The 14,144-nt window shown below is 38.7% G+C and overlaps 1 protein-coding gene across 1 annotated transcript in view; it reads right to left on the bottom strand.

Moving 5' to 3' along the window:
- LOC309802905 (uncharacterized protein) overlaps window positions 1-14,144 on the bottom strand; it is a gene marked incomplete at its 3' end in the record, with an annotated part of 179,809 nt that overhangs the window by 2,324 nt on the left and 163,341 nt on the right. The window contains exon 10 of the mRNA XM_082618776.1: window positions 1,211-1,581. Within this exon, the coding sequence (XP_082474902.1) occupies window positions 1,211-1,581 (371 nt within the window). The remainder of the gene's footprint in view (window positions 1-1,210; window positions 1,582-14,144) is intronic.

Below are 14,144 nucleotides of genomic sequence, written 5' to 3'. Positions count from 1 at the left end.
GTTTTCATTCAGTAGCATTTATGCATGCCGGTGCTATACTAGCTACACAAGATAGAATAAACACATTCTATGGGAAGAAAAAAAAATCACACCCCATCATTTCATTAATATTTACCAAGTGTGTACTATGAGAAAGACCCGTGCTAAAAGTAGGAGAATAAGAGTGAGAAAAATCAGTACCCTTCCCTTTCCTTACTTTGTGACACTACCCACTCTTCTCTACACTCTAGTGCAAGCCACCATCACCTCTTCTGTCTAGAGTACAATAACTTCTTAGTTCCCTGCTTCTCCTCTTGGTCTCATCCGTTCTCCACATGGCAGCTAGCATGTTTTTTTTTTTAAACAAATGTAAATCCGATCATGTCATTCCCTGCAAGAGTTTTCTCTAGTACCTAGAATACAAATCAAACTTTTCACCATAGTCTACAAGACTCTACATGATAAGACCCCAGCAAATATCTCTAATAACACTACTTTCTCGCCTCCCACTGTTCCAGGCACAGAGCAAGCCTCAAGGGTATTGCATTTTCCAGTCCTTCTGAGTGGCTGACTCCTTCTCAATTACTATTTCTGGTCAAATGCCACCTTAGAAAGACCATCTGTGCCAAATAGGTTTTGTTTCCACCTGCACATTTATCTCTATCCTTCTCTGCCTTGCTCTTTGCCCTGGAGTACTAGTCTGTACAGACTACAGACATAGGATCCCTTGCTGTCTTCTAATCAAATATGTCCAATTAGGAGCCCTGAAAAGGGAAAGAGTGAAGTCAAAGTATTTATTCCTCTGGTCCCCTCCTGAAGGGTTGCCTCACACTGGCCATGATCTTTGACCAAAGTTCACTACTTATTTCAAGGAAATCCTTTCCATACAATTTCTTTCTTCCAGGTTCTAGTAATCACTCCCTCTTTTTGTCCTCTCATACTCAGGGGTAGAGATTGGCTCTATTATTTCTAGTCCCAGGATACTACTCTATCATTTGTGGTTTCCCTATGCCCTGACATCTTTGTAAATTGCCCTTGTTATACCTTCCTAGAATTATTCTAAATTGAGAGTGCTGTTTACTCCTGGGACCCTGACTGATAAATTAATTGGTACCAGAGATGGGCCCAGGAAATAGACACACAAAAGGATGCTTCAATGAGTGAATTATAAAAGTAAGGCCCAAACCATAATACATTTCTTAAACTATAACAATTGTTGATTAAACAAGACCTTTTAAGAATTTTTGGAGGCTTGGATAACTCATCATACACAAGTGTAAGTTTACTGAGTCTTAATCCTTTCTTCAGTTTCATCTTCTTTTTCTTGGGATAAGCAACGTAAGTAATGCCAGCTTGTCTAGATGATTCAATGAGAGAGAGAGACAGGTCTCTCGAACTGTATCTGCCCTGCATGTTGTCTAAGATAGTATCTATATTTTCTTTCACGGAGACGGGTTCCTCAGTTTCATTTTGCTCAGCCATCCAGTGCTCCAACTCCTTTGTTTTTTGAAACATCACCTCTTTCATATTGCTTTGCATGTCATCCTTAATCTCTAATGGAGTTATGGTCTCCTTCTTCAACTCAACTGCAGATTTTACTCTCTTATTTATAAGGAGACAAAGAAACAGAAAAAAATATAAAATCAATTTAGTTGCTGTACATTTAAAATTAATTCGGTTACAATTGCTATTAATGTAATTTGGTCACTATTGAAAAATTTTAAATCATCTATTCTTGATGTTTTTCAAAAGTGAGCTTATAAGTTAACAGTGGGTTAGTTAAAGCAAAGTGCAATAATTTGGTCACATGACATTGCATTAGCTACATAAAAGTAACACCATAAAGTAGATATGAATTAATTGTGATTTTATATATTCTTAATTAAAAATGAATGCTCTTTACATATCCAAATAAAGTGCATTCTCTACTTTTATTTTAATGCAAAAACAAGTGGTAGAATGGGCAAAAATTATTAAAATGCCTTACCTTATAAAATCAATTTGTGGGACTTCCCTGGTGGCACAGTGGTTAAGAATCCGCCTGCCAATGCAGGGGACATGGGTTCGATCCCTGGTCCGGGAAGATCCCACATGCTGCAGAGCAGCTAAGCCCGTGCACCACAACTACTGAACCTGTGCTCTAGAGCCCGCGAACCACAACTACTGAGCCCATGTGCCACAACTACTGAAGCCTGTGTGCCTAGCGCCCATGCTCCACAACAGGAGAAGCCACTGCAATAAGAAGCCTGTGCGCCACAACGAAGAGTAGCCCCTGCTCACTGCAAGTAGAGAAAGCCCGCGCACAGCAATGACGATCCAATGCAGCCAAAAATAAATAAATAAATAAATAAAATCAATTTGTAAGTCTATTTTCAAAAGCACCTTAACAATATTGAATTTCTATACATAGTATTCAATTATTTTCAATTCAATACTTACAGGCTTAAATAACAGAATTTCAGCCTAATATTCATTTTATCTAATCATTAGAGAACCAACTTAATTTTTAATAATAATATTAATATAATACATTAATAAATAATTTACAAGAATTATGCATTAGTAACTTGAAACTCTAACAACACTCATTACTAATAAAAGAGAGAGCAGTTCCAATCCTTTGATACAGCATTCCTTGCCTTTTGAGCTACTGTCACTAAATTAACTGCATTTAACTTTCCTAGTAAATAATAATTTGTTACAGAAATATTTTTCTTTATAGTGAATATAGGCCCAAATTCCAAATATAACAATTCCATACAAGCTGGTTATATACTTTAAGATGTACTAAAGTGAAAAAGGGATATTGACCCTCTCTGTGACTTACTATATATACTTCCCCCATCTCAAGAAATTGTATTCAACTCAATATGTAATTAGAATAGAGAATAGAGAAATACAGACTATAGAATATATGTATGTGTATGTATATGTATATATCAAGAAAAATAAACACATATGTATGTACCAAGAAAAAGTAGAACAGCCTGAAAAAAAGTAGAATGTAAGATTTTCATATTCCCCGCTTGCTGACTAGCTATGGATTATGAAGTTCTGCAGAACACTTGAGAAGGAATTACTGACAGAATCTATAACTATAAAGCAGAACTAAAAGGTAGGTTTGGGTTTTTTGTTTGTTTTCCAGCTTCACTGAGATATTATTGACATATAACATATATAAGCTTAAGGTATGCTGTGTAATGATATGGTAAACATATATACTGTGAAATGATTACCACGATAAGGTTAGTTAACACCCCAATCCCCTCATATAATTACCATTGTTTTTGTGTGGTGATAACATTTAAGATCTACTCTTTTAACAACTTTCAAGTATATAATATAGTATTGTTAATTATAGTCACCATGCTGTACCTTAGAGCCCCAGAATTTATCTTATAAATGAAGGTTTACACCCATTGACAAACATCTCCTCATTCCTCTTCTCCTGCCCCAGCCCTTGCAACCACAATTCTATTTTATGTTTCTATAAGTTCTGCTTTTTAGATTCCACATATAAGAACAGTATTTATCATTCTACTTTTTATTATGTAAGTTTCAGGTGTACAACACTCTCATTCAACTACAAAGTTACCACCCTCAAAGTCTACCGTCCATCACCATAAAACTGACCCCCTTCACCCCTTTTCCTCACCCCCCAAGCCCCCCTTCTCCTCTGGTAACCAACAATCTGTTCTCTGTATCTATGAGTTTCTTTTGGTTTTGATTTGTTTATTTATTTCTTTTGGTTTTGTTTCATTTTAAATTCCACATATGAGTGAAATTATATGACATTTGCCTTTTTCCTTCTGACTTATTTCACTTAGAATAATAACCTCGAAGTCCATCCATGTTGTCACAAGTGACAAGATTTCATTCTTTTTATGGATGAGTAGTAGTCCATTGTGTGTGTGCACGTATATGTATAAGGCACACACACACACACGTATATATGTGTATATATATATACACCACTATGTATGTATGTATATATATATATATATGCGCCACATCTTCTTTATTCATTCATCCATGGATGCACACTTAGGTTGTTTCCATATTTCAGCAATTATAAATAATGCTGCAATGAACATAGGAGTGCATATATCTTTTCCAATTATTGTTTTCATATTCTTTGGATAAACACCCAGAAGTGGAATACCCAGATCACATGATAATTCTATTCTTAATTTTTTGAGGAACCTCCATACTGTTTTCCATAGTGGCTGCACCAATTTACAATCTCACTAACAGTGTAAGAAGGTTCCCTTTTCTCCACATCCTCTCCAATACTTGTCATTTCTTGCCTTCTGGATAATAGCCATTCTAACAGGTGTGAGGTAATAGTTCACTGGTTTTGATTTGCATTTCCCTAATAATTAGTGATGTTGAACATCTTTTCATGTGCCTGTTGGGCTACCTGTATATCTTCTTTGGAAAAATGTCTATTAAGATCCTTGCCCAGAGCTTCCCTGGTGGCGCAGTGGTGGAGAGTCCGCCTGCCGACGCAGGGGACATGGGTTCGTGCCCCAGTCTGGGAAGATCCCACATGCCATGGAGCGGCTAGGCCCGTGAGCCATGGCTGCTGAGCCTGCACGTCCGGAGCCTGTGCTCCGCAATGGGAGAGGCCATAACAGTGAGACGCCTGCGCACCGCCAGAAAAAAAAAAAAAAAAAAAAAACAGACACAGAGACCAATGGAACAGAATCAGGGTCTCAGAAATTATAGCATGCATATATAGTCAACTAATATTTGACAAGGAAGCCAACAATACTCAATGGTGAAAGTATAGGTTCTTCAATAAACTGTCCTGGGAAAATTGAATATTCACATGCTAAAGAATGAAATTGGACTCCTATCTTACACTACACACAAAAATTAACTCAAAATGAATTTAAAAACTTAAATATAAGACCTGAAACTGTAAAACTAGAAGAAACCACAGGGAAAAGTTCCTTGATGTTGGTCTTGGTGATGATTTTTTGGATATGACACCAAAAGCACAAGCAACAAAAGCAAAAATAAACAAGTGGGACTACATCAAACTTAAAAGCCTCTGCACAGCAAAATAAACAATCTGCAGAATGAAAAGGCAACTTACAAAATGGGAGAAAATATTTACAAACTATCTATCTCATAAGGAGTTAATTCCAAAATATGTAAGAAACTCTTCCAACTCGATAGCAAGAAAAACAAACAATCCAATTTAAAAATGGGCAAAGAAACTCAGTAGAGATTTTTCCCAAGAAGACAAGCAAATGGCCAACTGGTTCATGAAAAGATGCTCAATGTCACTAATTATCAGGGAAATGCAAATAAAAATCACAGTGAGATATCACCTCACACGTGTTAGAATAGCTATTATCAAAAAGACAAGGAAAACAGAAAAAGACGAGACATCAAGTGTCGGTGAGGCTGTGTTGGAAGTGTGAGTTCAAGTGTTGGAACCCTTGTACACTGTTGTGGGAAATGTAAATTGGTACAGCCACTATGGAAACAGCATGGAGACTCTTCAAAAAATTAAAAATAGAACTACCATATGAACCAGCTATCCCACTTCTGGGTATATAGCCAAAGGAAATGAAATCAGGATCTTGAAGAGATATTCACACTCCCATTTTCATAGCCACATCATTCACAATAGCCAAGATATGGAAACAATCTACCTATCAACAGATGAATGAATAAAGAAAATGTGATATAGATATAGATATACACACACAATAGAATGTCATTCAGCCATAAAAAAGAAGGAAATCCTGCCACTGGCAATGACATGGATGGACCTTGAGAACATTCTGCTAAATGAAATAAGTCAAATAGAGAAAGAGAAATACTGTATGACCTCATATGTAGAATCTAAAAACAAACAAACAACAACAAAAAACCCTCATAGATACAGAGAACAGATTCATGGTTGCCAGAGGCAGGGAGTAGGAGACGGGCAAACTGGGTGTGGTGGTCAAAAGGTACAAACTTTTAGTTATAAAATAAATAAGTCCTGGGGATGATTTAATGTACAGCATGGTGATTACAGTTAAAATACTGTATTGTATATTTGAAAGTTGCTAAGAAAGTAGCTCTTAGAAGTTCTCAGCACAAGAAAAATGGTGTAAATATGTGGGAGGATGGACGTTAACTAGACTTACTGTGATGATCATTTCACAATATACACAGGTACCAAATAATTATGTGGTACACCTGAAACTAATATAATATTATATATTAATTATATGTCAATAGAAAAATCTTAAGGATGGTGTCAGTGCACAGGGATACAAAACAAAACAATCAAAATGTTGGTAAGAAAGAAGAATGCCAGAAATGAAATAGGAAGCAGGCTAAAGTTAAGCAGGTTAAAAGCAAGTTAGAAGCAAGTAACATGGAGAATCAAGGAAGCTGAGTGTCAGATTTCAGAGAGAAAAACAAAAGCTGGGAGCTATTTGCCAATGCCACTAAACGTAAGATCGGCACTCAAAAACGCTTATGGATTCTTGTTGCAGAGGAAAGTCCATTGCGTTTGGTAAGAGAAGGTGTGGGTTTAAGTACTAGCTCTGCCACTTATCACTTTCTGACCTTTGCTTTTTCATATATAAAACAAGGATAGTATCTGTCCCATCTTCGCTCTTATCAGGATATTGTGTAGCTCAAGACCAAACTGGAATAGAGTCCATGAAAATGCATTAACACTGTGAGCCCAATGCAAGTGTAGATCAATATTATAAGTGACTTGAGACAGAACACCTACTGAACGCTGGCAGAAGACCTCAGACCTCCCAAAAGGCAAGAAACTCCCCACGTACCTGGATAGGGCAAAGCGGAGAGATTCCCGCACAGAGGATCGGTGCCGACCAGCACTCATCAGCCCGAGAGGCTTGTCTGCTCGCCCGCCGGGGCAGGCGGTGCTGGAAGCTGAGGCTCGGGCTTCGGTCACAGCGCAGGAAGAGGACTGGGGCTGGTGGCGAGAACTCAGCCTGAAGGGGGCTAATGCGCCACAGCTAGCTGGGAGGGAATCCGGGAAAACTCTGGAGCTGCCAAAGAGGCAAGAGACTTTTTCTTCCCTCTTGGTTTCCTGGTGCGCGAGGAGATGGGATTGAGAGCGCTGCTTAAAGGAGCTCCAGAGAGGGGCGCGAACCGCGGCTGAAAGTGCGGAGCCCAGAGACGGGCGTGGGACACTGGGGCTGCTGCTGCCGCCGCCAAGAGGCCTGTGTGCGAGTGCAGGTCACTGTCCACGCCCCCTTTCCGGGGAGCCTGTGCAGCCCGTCACTGCCGGGGTCCCGGGACCCAGGGACGGCTTCCCTGGGAGAACGCACGGCGCGCCTCGGGCTGGTGCAACATCACGCTGGCCTCTGCCGCTGCAGGCTCGCCCCGCACTCCGTGAGCCTCCCTCCCCCACGGCCTGAGTGAGCCAGAGTCCCCGAAGCGGCTGCTCCTTTAACGCTGTCCTGTCTGAACGAAGAACAGACGCCCTCCAGCAACCTACACGCAGAGGAGGGGCCAAATCCAAAGCTGAGACCCGGGAGCTGTGAGAACAAAGAAGAGAAAGGGAAATCTCTCCCAGCAGCCTCAGAAGCAGTGGGTTAAAGCTCCACAATCAACTTGATGTACCCTGCATCTGTGGAATACATGAACAGACAACGAATCATCCCAAATTGAAGAGCCAGGAGTCAGTGCTGTGCCTCTGAGGTGGGAGAGCCAACTTCAGGACACTGGTACACAAGAGACCTCCCAGCTCCACATACTATCAAATGGCGAAAATCTTCCAGACATCTCCATCTCAACACCACCACCCAGCTTCACTCAACAAACAGCAAGCTACAGTGCTGGACACCCTATGCCAAACAACTAGCAAGACAGGAACACAACCCCACCCATTAGCAGAGAGGCTGCCTAAAATCATAATAAGTCCACAGGCACCCCAAAACACACCACCAGACGTGGACCTGCCCACGAGAAAGACAAGATCCAGCCTCATCCACCAGAACACAGGCACTACTCCCCTCCACCAGGAAGCCTACACAACCCACTAAACCAACCTTAGCCACTGGGGACAGACACCAAAAACAACGGGAACTAAGAACCTGCAGCCTGCAAAAAGGAGACCCCAAACACAGTAAGATAAGCAAAATGAGAAGACAGAAAAACACACAGCAGGAGAAGGAGCAAGATAAAAACCCACCAGACCTAACAAATGAAGAGGTAATAGGCAGTCTACCTGAAAAAGAATTCAGAATGATAGTAAAGATGATCCAAGATTCTATTTCCAAGATCCAAAATCTTGGAAATAGAATAGACAAAATGCAAGAAACAGTTAACAAGGACCTAGAAGAACTAAAGATGAATCAAGCATCAATTAAAAACAAAATAAATGAAATGAAAAATACTCTAGATGGGATCAATAGCAGAATAACTGAGGCAGAAGAACGGATAAGTGAGGTGAAAGATAAAATAGTGGAAATAACTGCTGCAGAGCAAAATAAAGAAAAAAGAATGAAAAGAACAGAGGACAGTCTCAGAGACCTCTGGGACAACATTAAACGCACCAACATTCGAATTATAGGGGTTCCAGAAGAAGAAGAGAAAAAGAAAGGGACTGAGAAAATATTTGAAGAGATTATAGTTAAAAACTTCCCTAATATAGGAAAGGAAATAGTTAATCAAGTCCAGGAGGCACAGAGAGTCCCATACAGAATAAATCCAAGGAGAAATACGCCAAGACACATATTAATCAAACTGCCAAAATTTAAACACAAAGAAATCATATTAAAAGCAGCAAGGGAAACACAACAAATAACACACAAGGGAATCCCCATCAGGTTAACAGCTGATCTCTCAGCAGAAACTCTACAAGCCAGAAGGGAGTGGCAGGACATAATTAAAGTGATGAAGGAGAAAAACCTGCAACCAAGATTACTCTACCCAGCAAGGATCTCACTCAGATTTGATGGAGAAATTAAAACGTTTACAGACAAGCAAAAGCTGAGAGAGTTCAGCACCACCAAACCAGCTTTACAACAAATGCTAAAGGAACTTCTCTAGGCAAGAAACACAACAGAAGGAATATACCTACAATAACGAACCCAAAGCAATTAAGGAAATGGGAATAGGAACATACATATCAATAATTACCTTAAATGTAAATGGACTAAATGCTCCCACCAAAAGACACAGATTGGCTGAATGGATACAAAAACAAGACCCATATATATGCTGTCTACCAGAGACCCACTTCAGACCTAGAGACACATACAGACTGAAAGTAAGGGGACAGAAAAAGATATTCCATGCAAATGGAAACCAAAAGAAAGCTGGAGTAGCAATTCTCATATCAGACAAAATAGACTTTAAAATAAAGACTACTAGAAGAGACAAAGAAGGACACTACATAATGATCAAGGGATCAATCCAAGAAGAAGATATAACAATTGTAAATATTTATGCACCCAACATAGAGGCACCTCAATACATAAGGCAAATACTAACAGCCATAAAAGGGGAAATCGACAGTAACACACTCATAGTAGGGGATTTAACACCCCACTTTCACCAATGGACAGATCATCCAAAATGAAAATAAATAAGGAAACACAAGCTTTAAATGATACATTAAACAAGATGGACTTAATTGACATTTATAGGACATTCCATCCAAAAACAACAGAATACACATTTTTCTCAAGTGCTCATGGAACATTCTCCAGGATAGATCATATCTTGAGTCACAAATCAAGCCTTGGTAAATTTAAGAAAATTGAAATTGTATCAAGTATCTTTTCCGACCACAATGCTATGAGACTAGATATCAATTACAGGAAAAGAGCTGTAAAAAATACAAACACATGGAGGCTAAACAATACACTACTTAATAATGAAGTGATCACTGAAGGAATCAAAAAGGAAATTAAAAAATACCTAGAAACAAATGACAATGGAGACACGACGACCCAAAACCTATGGGATGCAGCAAAAGCAGTTCTAAGAGGGAAGTTTATAGCAATACAATCCTCCTTAAGAAACAGAAAACATCTCAAATAAACAACCTAACTTTGCACCTAAAGCAATTAGAGAAAGAAGAACAAAAACATCCCAAAGTTAGCAGAAGGAAAGAAATCATAAAAATCAGATCAGAAATAAATGAAAAAGAAATGAAGGAAACGATAGCAAAGATCAATAAAACTAAAAGCTGGTTCTTTGAGAAGATAAACAAAATTGATAAACCATTAGCCAGACTCATCAAGAAAAAAAGGGAGAAGACTCAAATCAATAGAATTAGAAATGAACAAGGAGAAGTAACAACTGACACTGCAGAAATACAAAAGATCATGAGAGATTACTACAAGCAACTCTATGCCAATAAAATGGACAACCTGGAAGAAATGGACAAATGCTTAGAAATACACAACCTGCCAAGACTGAATCAGGAAGAAATAGAAAATATGAACAGACCAATCACAAGCACTGAAATTGAAACTGTGATTAAAAATCTTCCAACAAACAAAAGCCCAGGACCAGATGGCTTCACAGGCGAATTCTATCAAGCATTTAGAGAAGAGCTAACACCTATCCTTCTCAAACTCTTCCAAACAATTTCAGAGGAAGGAACACTCCCAAACTCATTCTATGAGGCCACCATCACCTTGATACCAAAACCAGGCAAGGATGTCACAAAGAAAGAAAACTACAGGCCAATATCACTGATGAACATAGATGCAAAAATCCTCAACAAAATACTAGCAAACAGAATCCAACAGCACATTAAAAGGATCATACACCATGATCAAGTGGGGTTTATTCCAGGAATGCAAGGATTCTTCAATATACACAAATCAATCAACGTGATACACCATATAAACAAATTGAAGGAGAAAAACCATATGATCATCTCAATAGATGCAGAGAAAGCTTTCGACAAAATTCAACACCCATTTATGATAAAAACCCTGCAGAAAGTAGGCATAGAGGGAACTTACCTCAACATAATAAAGGCCATATATGACAAACCCACAGCCAGCATCGTCCTCAATGGTGAAAAACTAAAACCATTTCCACTAAGATCAGGAATAAGACAAGGTTGCCCACTCTCACCACTCTTATTCAACTTAGTTTTGGAAGTGTTAGCCACAGCAATCAGAGAAGAAAAGGAAATAAAAGGAATCCAAATCGGAAAAGAAGAAGTAAAGCTGTCACTGTTTGCAGATGACATGATACTATACATAGAGAATCCTAAAGATGCTACCAGAAAACTACTAGAACTAATCAATGAATTTGGTAAAGTAGCAGGATACAAAATTAATGCACAGAAATCTCTGGCATTTCTATATACTAATGATGAAAAATCTGAAAGTGGGGGCTTCCCTGGTGGCGCAGTGGTTGAGAGTCCGCCTGCCGATGCAGGGGACACGGGTTCGTGCCCCGATCCCGGAAGATCCCACATGCCGCGGAGCGGCTGGGCCCGCGAGCCATGGCCGCGGAGCCTGTGTGTCCGGAGCCTGTGCTCCGCAACGGGAGAGGCCACAGCAGTGAGAGGCCCACGTACAGCAAAAAAAAAAAAAAAAAAAAAAAAAAAAATCTGAAAGTGAAATCAAGGAAACACTCCCATTTACCATTGCAACAAAAAGAATAAAATATCTAGGAATAAACCTACCTAAGGAGACAAAAGACCTGTATGCAGAAAATTATAAGACACTGATGAAAGAAATTAAAGATGATATAAATAGATGGAGAGATGTACCATGTTCTTGGATTGGAAGAATCAACATTGTGAAAATGACTCTACTACCCAAAGCAATCTACAGATTCAATGCAATACCTATCAAACTACCACTGGCATTTTTCACAGAACTAGAACAAAAAATTTCACAATTTGTATGGAAACACAAAAGACCCCGAATAGCCAAAGCAATCTTGAGAACGAAAAATGGAGCTGGAGAAATCAGGCTCCCTGACTTCAGACTATACTACAAAGCTACAGTAATCAAGGCAGTATGGTACTGGCACAAAAACAGAAATATAGATCAATGGAACAGGATGGAAAGCCCAGAGATAAACCCACACACATATGGTCAACTTATCTTTGATAAAGGAGGCAGGAATGTACAGTGGAGAAAGGACAGTCTCTTCAGTAAGTGGTGCTGGGAAAACTGGACAGGGACATGTAAAAGTATGAGATTAGATCACTCCCTAACACCACACACAAAAATAAAATCAAAATGGATTAAAGACCTAAATTCAAGGCCAGACACTATCAAACTCGTAGAGGAAAACATAGGCAGAACACTCTATGACATAAAACACAGCAAGATCCTTTTGGACCCACCTCCTAGAGAAATGGAAATAAAGACAAAAATAAACACATGGGACCTAATGAAACTTAAAAGCTTTTGCACAGCAAAGGAAACCATAAACAAGACCAAAAGACAACCCTCAGAATGGGAGAAAATATTTGCAAATGAAGCAACTGACAAAGGATTAATCTCCAAAATTTATAAGCAGCTCATGCAGCTCAATAACAAAAAAACAAACAACCCAATCCAAAAATGGGCAGAAGACCTAAATAGACATTTCTCCACAGAAGATATACAGACTGCCAACAAACACATGAAAGGATGCTCAACATCTTTACTCATTAGAGAAATGCAAATCAAAACTACAATGAGATATCACCTCACACCAGTCAGAATAAACATCATCGAAAAATCTAGAAACAATAAATGCTGGAGAGGGTGTGGAAAAAAGGGAACACTCTTACACTGCTGGTGGGAATGTGAATTGGTACGGCCACTATGGAGAACAGTATGGAGGTTCCTTAAAAAACTACAAATAGAACTACCATATCACCCAGCAATCCCACTACTGGGCATATACCCTGAGAAAACCATAATTCAAAAAGAGACATGTACCAAAATGTTCATTGCAGCCCTATTTACAATAGCCCAGAGATGGAGACAACCTTAGTGTCCATCATCAGATGAATGGATAAAGAAGATGTGGCACATATATACAATGGAATATTACTCAGCCATAAAAAGAAACGAAATTGAGCTATTTGTAATGAGGTGGATGGACCTAGAGTCTGTCATACAGAGTGAAGTAAGTCAGAAAGAGAAAGACAAATACTGTATGCTGACACATATATATGGAATTTAAGGAAAAAAAATGTCATGAAGAACATAGGGGTAAGACAGGAATAAAGACAGAGACCTACTAGAGAATGGACTTGAGGATATGGGGAGGGGGAAGGGTAAGCTGTGACAAAGTGAAAGAGAGGCATGGACATATATACACTACCAAACGTAAGGTAGATAGATAGTGGGAAGCAGCCACATAGCACAGGGAGATCAGCTCGGTGCTTTATGACCGCCTGGAGGGGTGGGATAGGGAGGGTGGGAGGGAGACGCAAAAGGGAGGGTATATGGGAACATATGTATATGTATAACTGTTAAATTTGTTATAAAGCAGAAAAATAAAAAATAAAATAAAAAATAAAAATAAAAATAAATAAAAATAAGTGACTTGATTTATAATATACCAGGTAAAGTCAAAGTATGAATATGAGACACTTCCAAGAGATGTTGGAAATCTTCAGTTGGCACTATGAACAACAATCTTACAGGGGCTACCAAATACATACACAGTTGAATCCAAAATTTCAGTCAACTCTGGATGAATCAAGTGATCACACTATTTCAGGAAAGCCAACAAAAAAGCATAGGTGGTGATTATTACTAGAAATGTAAACATTTCTTTTGAATAACAAAAACTGAAAAATTATCATACCTTTAATTGTGGATATTGCATGCTGAAACATTTCTGGATATTTTCCAATGAGGCAGATTTTCTTAGGAAAAACAACTGTGAAATAATCAAATGACAAATATACACTGACTCTAGACACTATTTGGTAAACTAAAATATCATATGACAATCGGCTAATAATAACTGTTTAAGTAAATTAATGAAATGCAGAAACACTAATTAAAATACAGGTTCTTACTGATTTTGAAATCACTGACTTCACAGATGGGAGCAGAGCTTAAAATCCATCAATTAATTTTGAAAAGTGTGTAACAATGCCAGCTATCTTATTGTTTTAATTCAACATATATAACAAACACTAAAGTTTCCAGAAAGTAGCACAGGTGTGTGCAAATGTGCCATAGATATGC

This window comes from Mesoplodon mirus (assembly GCF_964341445.2).
Source record: "Mesoplodon mirus genome assembly, chromosome: 4".
Classification (NCBI taxonomy): Eukaryota; Metazoa; Chordata; class Mammalia; order Artiodactyla; family Ziphiidae; genus Mesoplodon; species Mesoplodon mirus.
The sequence above is the reverse complement of the archived record's forward strand: the minus strand, read 5'-3'. Positions and strand labels throughout refer to the sequence as shown.